General features: G+C 38.4%; 1 protein-coding gene across 2 annotated transcripts in view; it reads left to right on the top strand.

The window, feature by feature from the left end:
• Nucleotides 1-14,344, top strand: part of LOC127438459 (profilin-2-like) — a 15,265-nt gene extending 921 nt beyond the window's left edge. The window contains exons 2-3 of one of the 2 annotated variants that reach the window (XM_051694068.1): nucleotides 7,756-7,948; nucleotides 12,305-14,344. In XM_051694068.1, the coding sequence (XP_051550028.1) occupies nucleotides 7,756-7,948; nucleotides 12,305-12,402 (291 nt within the window). In that variant the 3' untranslated portion in view covers nucleotides 12,403-14,344. The other variant, XM_051694069.1, reaches the window with a different exon arrangement.
• Nucleotides 14,345-14,522: the final 178 nt, after the last annotated feature.

Here is a 14,522-nt window from a genome sequence, read left to right as displayed (position 1 = left end):
TGTTTCGAGACCATGGTGCCCAAAATATGCTATCTAGGTAGGCAGCTCACTGGGATTTCAGATATGGTGCCCAAATATGCTACCAATGTAAACAGCTCCTTAGGTTTTGAGACTGTGGAGCCCAAATATGTTCTCTAGGTAGGCAACTCAACTGACTGGGTTTTGAGACTATGGTGCCCAAAAATGCTGTCTAGGCAGGCAGCTCACTAGGTTTTGAGACCATGTTGGCCAAATGTGGTGTCTAGGTAGGCAGCTCACTAGGTTTTGAGACTGTGGAGTCCAAATATGCTGTCTAGGTAGGCATCTCCTTAGGTTTTGAGACTAAAGTGCTATCTAGTTAGGCAGCTCACTAGGTTTCGAGACTGTGGAGCCCAATTATGCTCTCTAGGTTGGCAACTCAACTGACAAAATATGCTATCTAGGTAGGCAGCTCACTGGGATTTCAGATATGGTGCCCAAATATGCTACCAATGTAAACAGCTCCTTAGGTTTTGAGACTGTGGAGCCCAAATATGTTCTCTAGGTAGGCAACTCAACTGACTGGGTTTTGAGACTATGGTGCCCAAAAATGCTGTCTAGGCAGGCAGCTCACTAGGTTTTGAGACCATGTTGGCCAAATGTGGTGTCTAGGTAGGCAGCTCACTAGGTTTTGAGACTGTGGAGTCCAAATATGCTGTCTAGGTAGGCATCTCCTTAGGTTTTGAGACTATGGTGGCCAAATATGCTGTCTAGGTAGGCAGCTCACTAGGTTTTGAGACTGTGGAGCCCAAGTATGCTGTCTAGGTAGGCAGCTCACTAGGTTTTGAGACGGTGGAGCCCAAATATGCTGTCTAGGTAGGCAGCTCGCTGGGGTTTGCAACTATGGTGCCCAAATATGCTGTCTAGGTAGGCAGTTCACTGGTTTTTAGGCTGTGGTGCTTAAATATGCTGTCTAGGTAGGCAGCTCACTGGGTTTCGAGACTCTGATGCCCAAATAGGCTATCTAGTTAGGCAGCTTGCTAGGGTTTGAGAATATGTTGCCCAAATATGCTGTGTAGGTTTGCAGCTTTCTGGGTTTTGACAGGGGGTCAGGAATTGGCTGAGAGAGTCCTTGCTGCAGACTGTAGCGTGATGACGTATTGAATGTAATCCTCTGCGTAGTGGATTTTGGTGACATAGTGGATGTTTTTTTTTTTTTTATACGTTACACTAAGTACATTATTACTTGGTATTAAAGTATTACACTGAGACATTTGTTTAATATAGCTTAGCTTTTAAAAATGGTCATAACAATGGATGTATTAAATTTTCCTTGTTTTTCCTCTTCACCCACAGAAAATAAAAATATGTAAATTAAGCAAAATACTCCTCACTATAATGCGCTCCTCATTTTAACATCTCCGCTGTACATTTAATGCCATGGGGTGAATTATTTGTATTTGTATATTAACATGTAGTGGTCAAACATACCTGGAAGTATGCAAAAGTTAAATTAAAGTGACTCTAGAGCGCTTTAAAAGTGATGCGCTCAGCACACGGAACCGAATGGACCACATCTCTTACTCTGAGCACGAGATGAGTTGTGGAGCACAGAACTGCTCTGAATACACTGTAATAATGCTTATACACAATACAGACAGGACAGCATGCATAGACTTTGAAGCTTGATTTATCTATTAATTTAATTAAATAGTTGTAGCATTTGCGGTTAAATAATCCCACAATGCTATACCGCAATTTTATTTTTAATGAATTGTGCAGCCCTAATATATAAATGTGTGTATGTGTTATGAAAATATACTGTATAAATGACCGTTAAGTATGCTACAGTAATAAAACAAAACCTTAAAATGTGAATACTCATGCGCATTAAAACATTCACTATGTCACTAAAATCCAGTACGCATGGGATTAGATCCACTACGTATTTTATAGCTGCATGGGTTTTGAGGCTGTGGTGCCAAAATATGCTGTCTAGTTAGGCAGCTCCATTAAGGTTTGAAGACCATGATGCCCAAATATGCTGTCTAGGTAGGTAGGTTGCTAGGTTTGAGACTATGGTGCCCATAAAATGCAGTCTAGGTAGGTACAGTAGCTCACTAGGTTTTGAGACCATAGTGGCCAAATATGCTATCTAAGTAGTCAGCTCAATTATTTTTTTGGAGGCTGTGGTGCCCAAATATGCTGTTTAGGTAGGAAGCTCCCTTGGTTTCGAGACTATGATACCCAAAAATGCTGTTTATGTAGGTAGCTCACTGGGTTTTAACTTGTGCATGAGTTTCGATAATTTGAAAGACAGGGCCTGATTATATTAAGTGGGACTGAATGCTAGCTAACACAAATGACTGGCTGCTAAAAACAAATTTCAAGAACTTTAAATTTGAAGAATACGATTTTTTTTAAATATTATGCTATTAAAGTCTCTTATTAGATAATGGAGCATATCTTGTTTTATTTGAAACAGTCGTCGAGTGTTAAAAACTATAAATGTTTAAAGGTTCAAGACTTTCTTAAAGTAAAAAAACTGTTTTCAGTCATAATCAGAGAAGTGCTGTGAGTGCAAACATGCCGATCCGATTGACCGGTCGTATTCAGAAATCATCAAACGATGCACTAACCACGTTGCACTAACATACCGCACATATACATTTACCTGAGGATTGTGTGTAAACTGGTTCTTAAATGCGAGATCTCCGCAGCATCTGCCGACTTCCTGTTGTCCAAGATGGCACTCCGTAAATTAGTGTTATTCATCTGATAACAGGCTTATTTATCACACCGCCCTTTTTATTTATTTTTATTTATAATTTGTTATTTATATTTAGGGACGCAACGATGCATCGGCCGCCGATGTTTATCTGCCAATTATTGACCAAATTAAAACCATTGGCAAAATGTTCTTTTTTTAATTTGATCCCCTTTTCTCTCAATTTGTAATGCCCAATTCCCACTACTTAGTAGGTCCTCGTGGTGGCGCGGTTACTCAATCCAACCGTCAATCCGTTCGTCAATTCGACTCACAGCACGGGAGGCTCATGATACTCTCCGTGATCCATGCACAACTTACCCCGCGCCCCCTTGAGAGCGAGAACCATTAATCGCGACTACGAGGAGATTACTCCATGTGACACTACCCTCCCTAGCAACCGGGCCAATTTGGTTGCTTAGGAGTCCTGGCTGGAGTCGCTCCGCACGCCCTGGATTCGAACTCGCGACTCCAGGGGTGGTAGTTAGCGTCAATACTCGCTGAGTTACCCAGTCCCCTGGCAAATCGTTTTTTAGCATGAAAAACTAATATGAAAACCAATGGTTCATTTATAATTTATTATCAAAACACTTTGTAAAAACTCTGTGAATTCAGCTGCACAATCCACAAATAATGAGAATGTAGAAGGGTTGGAACTAAGAACATGCAGCAAACTTTTACTTCTTAGATACTAGTATGGTAATTACAGGTAAAACCATGCTATTCATTACCATGGTTAGTAATGTAATTATGGTTTCTAAAAAACAAACGAACTATGGAATTTGTAATGAAAAACAATCCTAAACACATGTTAAAACCATAAAAACAACCTCAATAAATGTTACTGATTCACCTAATATTCAATATTTAATATAATTCTAATATTAGTAACATTTTACAATAAATATACACAACATTTCTGCCCAAACACCATATTTCCTACATTTAGTATTACTACAGTAACAATAAGGTAATCGGGTAGTGGCAATTCAGCACACATTTGGAGTATTTGACTTTTGGTGTTTCCAATTCGCAGCAGTGAATGTCAGCGCTTGATTGTTTCATTGATTGACCAACCGGCCCACTACTTGACCAGCCCACTGAGAAAATTTCTGGTGCTCCCAATGGCCAGTTCATCCCTGATTCCTAGAGATGGGAATATTTTTGATTTGAAGAAGTCGTCTTGCTCTAATCAAGTGAATATTGTCTACATGAATTTAGTTATTGCTGTATATCTCAGACTGTGCTCCATACAGGCTCATGTTAACCTTACTTGAAATAGCATCCGCTAGCTGATTCTCACTGAAGTCAATGGATGCTTTTAGTTTTATTTGGTTTGGCCTCAGGGGAAACGGCTCAGCAGATTCGTAAGGAGCCAGTATAAACAAAGCTGCTGTATTGGATGTTATGCTGAAGAAATAAAAGAAAATCTGACTGAAGATGAAACGAACAGGAAAGCTGCATGTACAAACTTGATGTGCGATGTCATTTCACATAATTTAATGCCAGTGATTGATCTGATTACTAATGGAACATTCCAGTTTGGTTAGGCTGAATGTTTCCCAGATATGTCTAGTAGAATTTCCTTCTAAGGATAAGCTGAAACAAATCTTTAAGTGTATTTCAGAAATAGGTTCAAAAATATTCTAAAAATACAATAGTAAGTCTTTTGTTGTCAGTATTCAAAACAGATCTTTTCCAATCACATATAGGTTGTATGGCATGATGCAGTTCGGTGCTGATCAGTGATATAGGTTATTCATTGTTGTTGGAGGACCGCATTTGATAAAATGTCATCAGTAAATCCATAAGTGGATAGGCATGTTTTCAAAAAGTTGATAGTTCACTGAAAAAAAAATTCCGTTAGCTATATGGTAAAATACCGGCAGCTGTGATTGCCAGAAATTCCCCTTAAAAAATACGATGACTATGTTTCAGGCTTTATGGGATATCATTTTGTGGCCTGTACATTTACAGTTCACTACCGTTTATGTTATTATAATAATGTAATAAACAACATCAACTAAACTACATCAAATATCACAGAACACCCCAATATACTTAACATATATTAAAGATAGAAGAAACATAACTTTTCCCATAAAATAAAATGAAGTGTGATGGGTCATGCAGGTACTTCTCAATGTCTGATTATTGTTTTTCACCATAATTTTAACAATATTTTACAGTTAAAAAGTACAAGTGTTCTGTTGTTAATCATAGTATACATTTTTACCATTAATTATGCAGTAAAGTTACATGTATTTTCTTGTTAAAGAAATTCTTTTTTTTTTTTTTACCACATATGTAACCCGTTAACCAAATAAAGTTTTTTTTTTTTTATTTTTTTTTTTACTGTAGCATTTTTACAGTTAAATGCTACAGTAAAAGGGGATGTGCAATACTACATTTAAAAATTATTTAGCCGGTATGTTGTCAACAACTAGTAGACTAGTTGGTCTTAAAGAAGCCCTGTATAATTAGGCATTGATGTTGATCGACAAACAGATAGACTAAACCAGTCTCATAACAAGTCATAATTATAGTACAAGATGGCGAAATCGTATGAGTTGGCTCGTACAAAAACGTACAATTTTACTCCAATAGAGAAAAATAAAGGAAACACGTTTGACATGAAAAATTGTATTGCTTTAAGTTTAACCCCAAACCTAAACCTAACCATGATTCTAATAAGAAAAACAGTGTTGTGTACCATGGAAGAAAGAAAACATTAGCTCGAGGGAAGTGTATTACAGGTTTTTTTTAAAAAATATTTTATTTATTTGTTTATTTTTTTGGATTTTTCCCATTTTCTCCCTAATTTGGAATGCCCAATTCCCAATGTGCTTTTAAGTCCTTGTGGTCGCGTAGTGATTTGCCTCAGTCTGGGTGGCAGAGGATGAATCCCAGTTGCCTCCGTGTCTGAGACCGCCAACCCGTGCATCTTATCACTTGGCTTGTTGAGCGCGTTGCCATGGAGACATAGCGCGTGTGGAGGCATCACACTGTTCTCCACGGCATCCACGCACAACTCGCCACGCGCCCCACCAAGAATGAGAACAACACATAGCGACCACGAGGAGGTTAACCCAACATGACTCTATCCACCCTACAACCGGGCCAGTTGGTTGCTTAAGAAGCCTGCTGGAGTCACTCAGCACACCCTGGATTTGAACTTGTGACTCCAGGTGTGGTAGTCCGCATCTTTACTTGCTGAGCTACCCAGGCCCCCCTGTTTCACTTTTACTTGACTATATCACAATTCCAGTTGGTCAGAAGTTTACATACACTAAGTTACCTGTGCCTTTAAGCAGCTTGGAATATTCCAGAAAATGATGTCAAGCCTTTAGGCAATTAGCTCCTGATAGACCTATAGGAGTCAGTTGGAGGTGTACCTGTGGATGTATTTTAAGGCCTACATTCAAACTCAGTGCATCTTTGCTTGACATCATGGGAAAATCAAAAGAAATCAGCCAAGAAAAAAAATAATTGTGGACTTCCACATGTCTGGTTCATCCTTGGGAGCAATTTCCAAACACCTGAAGGTACCATGTTCATTTGTACAAGCAATAGTATGCAAGTTTAAACACCATGGGACCATGCAGTCATCATACCGCTCAGGAAGGAGACGCATTATGTCTACTAGAGATGAATGTAGTTTGGTGTGAAAAGTGCAAATCAATCCCAGAACAACAGCAAAGGACATTGTGAAGATGCTGGAGGAAACAGGTAGACAAGTATCAATATCCACAGTAAAACGAGTCCTATATCGACATAACCTGAAAGACTGTTCAGCAAGGAAGAAGCCAATGCTCCAAAACCGCCATAAAAAAGCGACTATAGTTTGCAAGTGCACATGGGGACAGATCTGATGAAATAAAAATTGAACTGTTTGGCCATAATGACCATTGTTATGTTTGGAGGAAAATGGGTGAGGCTTGCAAGCTGAAGAACACCATCCCAACCATGAAGCATGGGGGTGGCAGCATCATGTTGTGGGGGTGCTTTGCTGCAGGAGGGACTGGTGCACTTCACAAAATAGATGGCATCATGAGGAAGGAAAATTATGTGGCTATATTGAAGCTTCCAGGAAGTTAAAGTTTGGTCACAAATGGGTCTTCCAAATGGACAATGACCCCAAGCATACCTTCAGAGTTGTGGCAAAATGGCTTAAGAACATCAAAGCCAAGGTATTGGAGTGGCTATCACAAATCCCTGACCTCAATCCGATAGAACATTTATGGGCAGAACTGAAAAAGCATGTGCGAGCAAGGAGGCCTACAAACCTGACTCAGTTACAACAGATCTGTCTGGAGGAATGGGTCAAAATTCCAGCAACTTATTGTGAGAAGCTTGTGGAAGTTTGACCCAAGTTAAACAATTTAAAGGCAATGCTACCAAATACTAACAAAGTGTATGTAAACTTCTGACCCACTGGGAATGTGATGAAAGAAATAAAAGCTGAAATATGTAATTCTCTATATTATTATTCTGACATTTCACATTATTAAAATAAAGTAGTGATCCTAACTGACATAAGACAGGGAATGTTTTCTACAATTAAATATCAGGAATTGTGAAAAACTGAGTTTAAATGTATTTGGCTAATGTGTATGTAAAATTCTGACTTCAACTGTATGTACCTGCCTACCTACATTACCAGTCAATAGTTGGGAGACACTTGACTGAATTTGTTTTTTTTTATAATGATGTAAAGGACATTTTGATCTTAAGGCTTATGCTTAAATGCTTGAAATTTTGTTTTGTAGACATATTGCATACATTTCTCTTAAAAAAAAAAAAACAACCTATGAAGTAAAAAAAACTACCAACAAATCTCCAGCATCCCAGGAAGCTGGTTGAGAGAATGAACAGTGTGCAGAGCTGTAATCTTGACAAAGGGTGGCAACTTTGATAAAGCTAGAACATATGATTTAAAAGTGTTTGAATATGGATGAATGAATAGCCAAAATGTTAAAGATTAAGATACAGTTCTGCCTTGTAACATTTGCTTATTTCTGTCATATCAGCCCACAGAAATCGACGTTCTAGTAGGAAAAGACAGAGAAAGTTTCTTCACCAACGGTCTGACCTTAGGTTCAAAGAAATGCTCAGTTATCCGAGACAGCCTCCAAATCGACAGTGATTGGACAATGGATATCAGGACGAAGAGTCAAGGAGGAGAGGCAACATACAATATTGCTGTCGGCAAAGCAGCCAAAGGTAGTAGTCCGTTTCCTGTATTATCATGCAGTTACTTTATTATTAATGGATATATTCAAGTAAAACTTGCATATAATGTTATTAAATTAGTGTATTAGATCAGTAATGTAGTAGCATGGAGGTAAAACTTTTCTCAATATATCTTGGTCCAAACATGTGATAGGTTTTTGAGTATGGAATTTATGCATCCAAACCTATCGATAAATTCCACATCCCTTATATATGGAATAGTTTAATAAGTTGAAATAAAGTTTTTGTTTATAGTTAGATAGTGACCTAATATGCGGAAAAATCGCAGCAAGTCCTTCCGTAATTAAATACCAGTGTAGTTTTTGTTAGTGGTCGACCGGTATATCGCCAATATTCTGACTTTATCGCATCGGCCGATAAATTTTCCCCATTGGCTGATTTGTTTCTTAAGGGTGCCGAGAATCAGTTGCTTGCACGTGAAGTGACTGAGATATGTAAATAAGCAGCCACAGTTCATTTTGTTACTATAATAATAGACCAGTGTGCAAATGGTCCCCATATCAGAGCCGCGGCAGACGCATTTGAGCTCAAAGTGCTCGCCTTTTTCATTTTCCCTCTCTCTCATCAGCAGTTCCATGTAATTTTTAACTGTCTTGTCTAATGATAAAAAGGCAAATATTAATCAAACTAATATCATATACCATCTGCAAATATGCACATCTCATTTAAACCGATGTAATAAACCAACCTCACACAACTTCAGCAGAACCAGCATCCTGTGGAGCGCTCATTTATCTTCCTCTAAAGCACGTATTCTAACAGTCTCTCCTCAACAATTCCCTGTAACTTTTCTAATGATAAAAGGCAAATATAAATAAAACTTCTATTATATACCGTCTGCAAATATTCAGATATCTCGTTTAAACAGATGTAATTCGCGAACATCATGAAAATCCACTGTTTTCTTCCCGTCGAGCGCTCTTCTAATATCTTCCTCTGAAGCGTGTATTCTATCAGCCAGAATCAAAAACTTCCTCTGATTCATAAATCATGACGACAATCCAGGCAGGTGATCCAGGCCGTTTGTCAGGAGATTGAGGCTCGCACTGAATACGCACGAGCAAGTGAGTGCAACCAGAGTCTTTCTAGTAAGTCAGTCCACTGTCGGCTATGTTTGGAACGCTCTCGGGAGACTATTTCCAGTCATGAAAGTGCAGCTTGACTCTACTTGAATGGAGAAAGACCAAAATCTCCAAAATGGTTGTTCAAGATTATGATCAAAGAACATATTTCAAATCAGCAGTAAAATCTGTCAACACAGGTATCATAAATGGTGGTGCTTTACCTCAGATAACGCAAAAAATAATAAAATACAGAGCTTTTATAGCTAATGCGCATGCACGTTCTCGAGTTGATTGATGGCCGTTGTCTGTATCTAAAAGGTGATTGGCTCTTTTACCTGTAAGGCGGGACTTCCTGTCTACATCCGTTTACCGTTGGCTGCAGTTGAGCGTTCTAATTTCTCCCATTCATTTTAATAGAAGTGGCCCGTCTGCTAAATAGTCGCTGGTGCAGCTTCAAGGTAAAAGCGCTTCACGTGTGCTGAGTAAATGTCTTATTCACTATGTACTGTATGTATGTGATTCAGTGTTTTTTGTGTAAATGCGATTGCTATTAAATTATGCGATTAAATTATGTAACGGCCCAACGGTCACCCTGCTCTCTGGATATTGGCATCGGGCATTAAAAAAAACATATCGGTCGACCACTAGTATTTGTATTAAATAGCTATTTGTTAAACGTTATATTCTTAATCATAAAACTTAAGTTTGGGTTCTACGGAAAGTTATATCTGGACGTACAAGACGCGGAGGCAACTGAGATTTGTCCTCCGCCACCCGGATTGACGTACTGATTTGCGTGCATGTTTCTGCTACTCTCACACAAATCTTGGGTCTGTCGCTCCTTAAAAGAGGATTAACTGTTTTCTCAAATGAAATAAAGAAAACAGTTTTTCTGAATAATCTTTCACATATCTCTGTTGCATGTATAGATTGTCCCGCTTGAATGTGGTTTCAGATTGCCTGATACATTCTAATCTAATTTTATCACACACTAAAAGCTGTTTCTGTACCAATACCTCAAGTTCTCTAGATATGGAACCCAAATTTAAATCTTAAAATTAATGAGTTAATGTTTGGTCACTGAAGTTGGAATATGTAATTAATAGATTGTACTAAATGGTAACACTATGATAACTTTCATTGTATCAGTGAATTTAAGAACCATTATACGATTTAGTCTCACACAGCCAGACTTTGACAGTTAAAATAAAGTCTAGTCCATATTGTATCTTATTCTGCTTACACTATCTTGAGTGACTTGTAAAACAACCAACCACAGGCCATTTTCTTTGTGTTAAGAGGCAGTTAAGTGTGAAATCCAATTTGCTCCTAATTTTCTGCTAAGTGCATCCAACATAGCTTTAAATAATTTTAATTTTTTAAGGCACTTTGCAAAAAAATTGCAAAAACATTTTTTTTTCCTTTTCTCACAATTTGGAATGCCCAATTCCCAATGTGCTTTTTAAGTCCTCGTGGTCACGTAGTGATTCGCCTCAGTCCGGGTGGCGGAGGACAAATCCCAGTTGCCTCCGTGTCTGAGACCATCAATCCTCGCATCTTATCACGTGGCTTGTTGAGCGGGTTGCTACGGAGACATAGCGAGTGTGGAGGCTTCACACCATCTACCGCAGCAACCATGCTCACCACGCGCCCCACCGAGAATGAACCACATTATAGCGACCACGAGGAGGTTACCCCATGTGACTCTACCCTCCCTTGCAACCGGGCCAATTTAGTTGCTTAGGAGACCTAGCTGGAGTCACTCAGAATGCCCTGGGATTCGAACTAGCGTCTTTTACCACTGAGCTACCCAGGACCCCTCCACTTTGCAAACATAGGCAAATCCAGTGATGACATCTTCCACGGAAGTACTCATAGTAGCAACTTGAGAACTTGTAAACGTGATTTTGTTTTCCAGAGGACTGATAATGACCTGTCCCAAAAATTGTCCCAAAAAGTTGAAACTATATAATGTATAATGTTAATGGAAGTTATTAAAGTGTTACCAGTCTAACTGATTAAGTAATATTTTAAGTGGCTCAATAGTAAATATTACAAATAATTTTAAAAGTAATTTTTTCAAGAAGCACAAAGGCTAGGGTATCCTTTGTTTTTCTGTGTACCATTACGTCTTACAGTTGGGCATTCTAGCCTTTCGAAGTATACTCTTTTGACTGTGAGCCCTTAAGAGGCTTCCACATAATTGCATAGACATGTCAGAGCTCTCCTCAGTGGAAGCGTCAATCGCCGCTTTGCGCTCCACATGACACGCTTTGCAGACAGCGTGACGGAGAGGCGATTTTACAAGTTTGCCAGGAAAGAAAGTGGGAAGTGTGCGCAGTAAACATTGAAAACGTATTTGGATATAAAAGAGAAAAAACTCCTGGCAATTGCTTTGATACATTAATTGCAGGAAGTAATTAGATGACTTGTTTATATTAAGATCTTGGGATGTTCTTGGTGAATTTAAATTAGTTCAGAAAGTGCAGTATCTGGATGCTCGGAAACAACAAGGTATTTCTGAATTAAAAAAACAAAATAGACATTCTATATCAGTTTTCAAATATTTCTTGTTGCTTTGTATTCTAAAAGACATCCTTAGTGAAGTAAAAATGTGTGAAAATCACTTTGGTTTAAAGATGGAAAGGCAAGGAAAGACTTTGCACATATGCAATATGTCTGGTTATCATTGGCTGATGCCTCGAGATCAGCAGCAAACGGGTCAAAGTTGAACTTGTTTGAACTTGAGTGCAGGCACGTACAGACAACGTGCAAAGATGCTCACAAGTATGCAAGAGTCCAAAACTGTGTTGCATGCGGATTGTGACAAAATGTATCCAACGCACTGTGAACAAGACGTAATGGTATGCGGAAAACCGAGCTATACTTTAGCCTTAAATCTGCAATCTTATCTTTCTGCTTGCATGTTATCTTGGCTGGGTTGAACTTTTTCTTCTTTTATTCTGCCCTCTCCTGCTTAGCTGATCTTAGTTTGGCTTTTTTCAAAAGCTGGGGTTTTCCTGTCCTCTTAACTTCCTTTTTTTCTATCTTTTTCTTTCAGTCTTGGTTCTTGTAATGGGCAAAGAAGGGGTCCATGGAGGCGGCTTGAATAAGAAGGCATATTCAATGGCAAAATACTTGCGAGATTCAGGGTTTTAGTTTTTTTTTTCTTGGCCAATTAGTGAAATTTAGGGAGAAAGGGGAAAAAAAAGGCACCCAAGTTTGTTGATTTTTGTTCTTGTTTTTTCCTTATGTACTTCAGCGTTGGTTATAGTCATGGGCAAGGAAGGTACTCATGGAGGGCTGCTCAACAAGAAAGCTTATCACATGGCTGAATACCTGCGGAAATCTGGATATTAAGACACCTCCCCACCTAGCAGCTGATTCTTACCACCGCTTACTGCTCTAGATGAGAGTTGCTTTGTCATCCATTTTTTTCTCTGCTATTTCTTGTTCTACCCCAACCCCTACTCCATTTCTTTTTTTTTTTTTAATTTTTTTTTTTACCCCAACCCCTACTCCATTTCTTGTTGTTCCACCCCAACCCCTACTGAATGTCCTGGTGTTTTTTTTTTTTTTTTTTTTTTATACCCTAAGCCATACTCCATTTTCTGTTCTACCCCAAATCAACCCTATTTCCTGTTGTTCTACCTTAACCCCTACTCCATTTCCTGTTGTCTACCCAACCCCTACTCCATTTTTTGTTCTTTTACCCTGACCCCATCCTTTTCCACTGTTTCTTTATAACATCATTCCTTTTTTTGCATTTGTTGAGTCCCATTTTGGTACTGCTATTACATTACTAAATATGATATATTCAACACTAAATCTTAGTGGAAGGACTTTCCCCATTGTCACATGTCTTACTTCTGCCCATTGTTGAAAAGGAAATAGAGATTTTCAGTTTAGTTTATTACCAAGGGCTTGAGCTAAAAACTCAAATTCCCCCATTCTAGATCAAGTCTGGGAAAGGTTGACTGTATGCATATCTTCGAGCCTACTTGGACCTTATTCCATGTAGACGCCATGTGATGCCAATGAAAATGGCTGTGAGGGATTAAGAGAGTTGATTCAATATGTCATACTTTTGTATACCTTGGTGCCGGTAGTTCAGGAAACGAAACATTGCAAATGCCTTTCCAAACAATTTCCGGTGGACATATGACCTATCAAATGGACTGTACATCCATCCCTTGCAGCCTCGTTTTCATTAGCATCAAATAGGCTATAGCATCTACCCTTACTAAGGTCCATTTCTTTACCTTTCCCCAACTTCAAACCAACGCCACACTTTATTTGTTATCAAAGACACTTAAACACTACTTGTGGATGTCTACACTTACGCCATTACTAATTAATGCATTTTAACAGTCTTTTATAATCTCTCTCATTGTTTCATGGACATACATGGAATGATCAGGTTGGGCAGCATTGGGAGGATGTACTCTTATGTAGTTTGGCTGTCCATTGAGTGCAATGATATTGGGAAGCAACTTAAAAGCAAGTAGTATTTCATTAGGAGCTCATTGGCACAGACATTCCATTAATTCAATTCCCATTGACATTACATCATTGCTGTAGCTCAGGCACGTAACTTTATTTTGCTAGCTTATGTAAAATATTTCTTTTTCAAGATGTCTGCCATTTCTGACAGTGGATATATCCCAACATAGCTTTTTGGAGAGTATACAGTGTGAATTCTATTCATTGGACCAGTTTTCGCCATTGCTTGGGTTATTTACATGATTGCTCTTCTGTCAGCTGTAAACTCTGACAAACAAAACACTATTGCCTGATCCAAAGCTCACAAAAAAGACGATCTCATTTTGTGGGGTCTTTCTTTTTAACACTTGAATTTGCATACCCATGCTGTCATGACTGTGGAATAAATTGCCTTGTTAAAGTCATCAATGCTACAACTGTCTGTCAAAACTTGATGCATAGTCAAGTCCAAATGTTAATGTAGGTGTGACACTAAAATAATAACAGAAAATGTATTTCCTGTGCCAAAATGTAGAGAGAACCTGTTGCTATTGTAAGGATTAGTTTAAACAGCTTTCCAGATTCTATCAGCACTTTGTTCAAGGTGTTTTAGTATTGATGCAAATGTTCTAGCCATGTGGGATATTTGTACAGATTCAAAACCTCTGACTTTAGTTTTTTCTTTCCCTGTACTTTTTCATACATCTTGGATACAGATCTGATATGTCTGATTTAATATGCGTAAAACAAGAAATGCCATCATTTAGTTTCACCACCTTGTTTACAGACAGATTAAATAAATTTATTTCAAACCAAATAACTTGTCCGTGTCGATTGTTTCATACTAAAGAAATAGTAAACAGCTTCTGAGTGCAATCTCTATGAAATGATTTAAAAAATCCTTATAGTTATTTTAACTGGAAATTAATTGTTCAATGTTGGAGATCCTGTAGATCTCCTAACTGCATAAATTAAATGATTTGCTACACTTTTTCCTT

This window comes from Myxocyprinus asiaticus, chromosome 49, assembly GCF_019703515.2.
Source record: "Myxocyprinus asiaticus isolate MX2 ecotype Aquarium Trade chromosome 49, UBuf_Myxa_2, whole genome shotgun sequence".
NCBI classification, from domain to species: domain Eukaryota; kingdom Metazoa; phylum Chordata; class Actinopteri; order Cypriniformes; family Catostomidae; genus Myxocyprinus; species Myxocyprinus asiaticus.
Note: the sequence above shows the minus strand (reverse complement) of the source record. Positions and strands in the feature narration are given on the sequence as shown.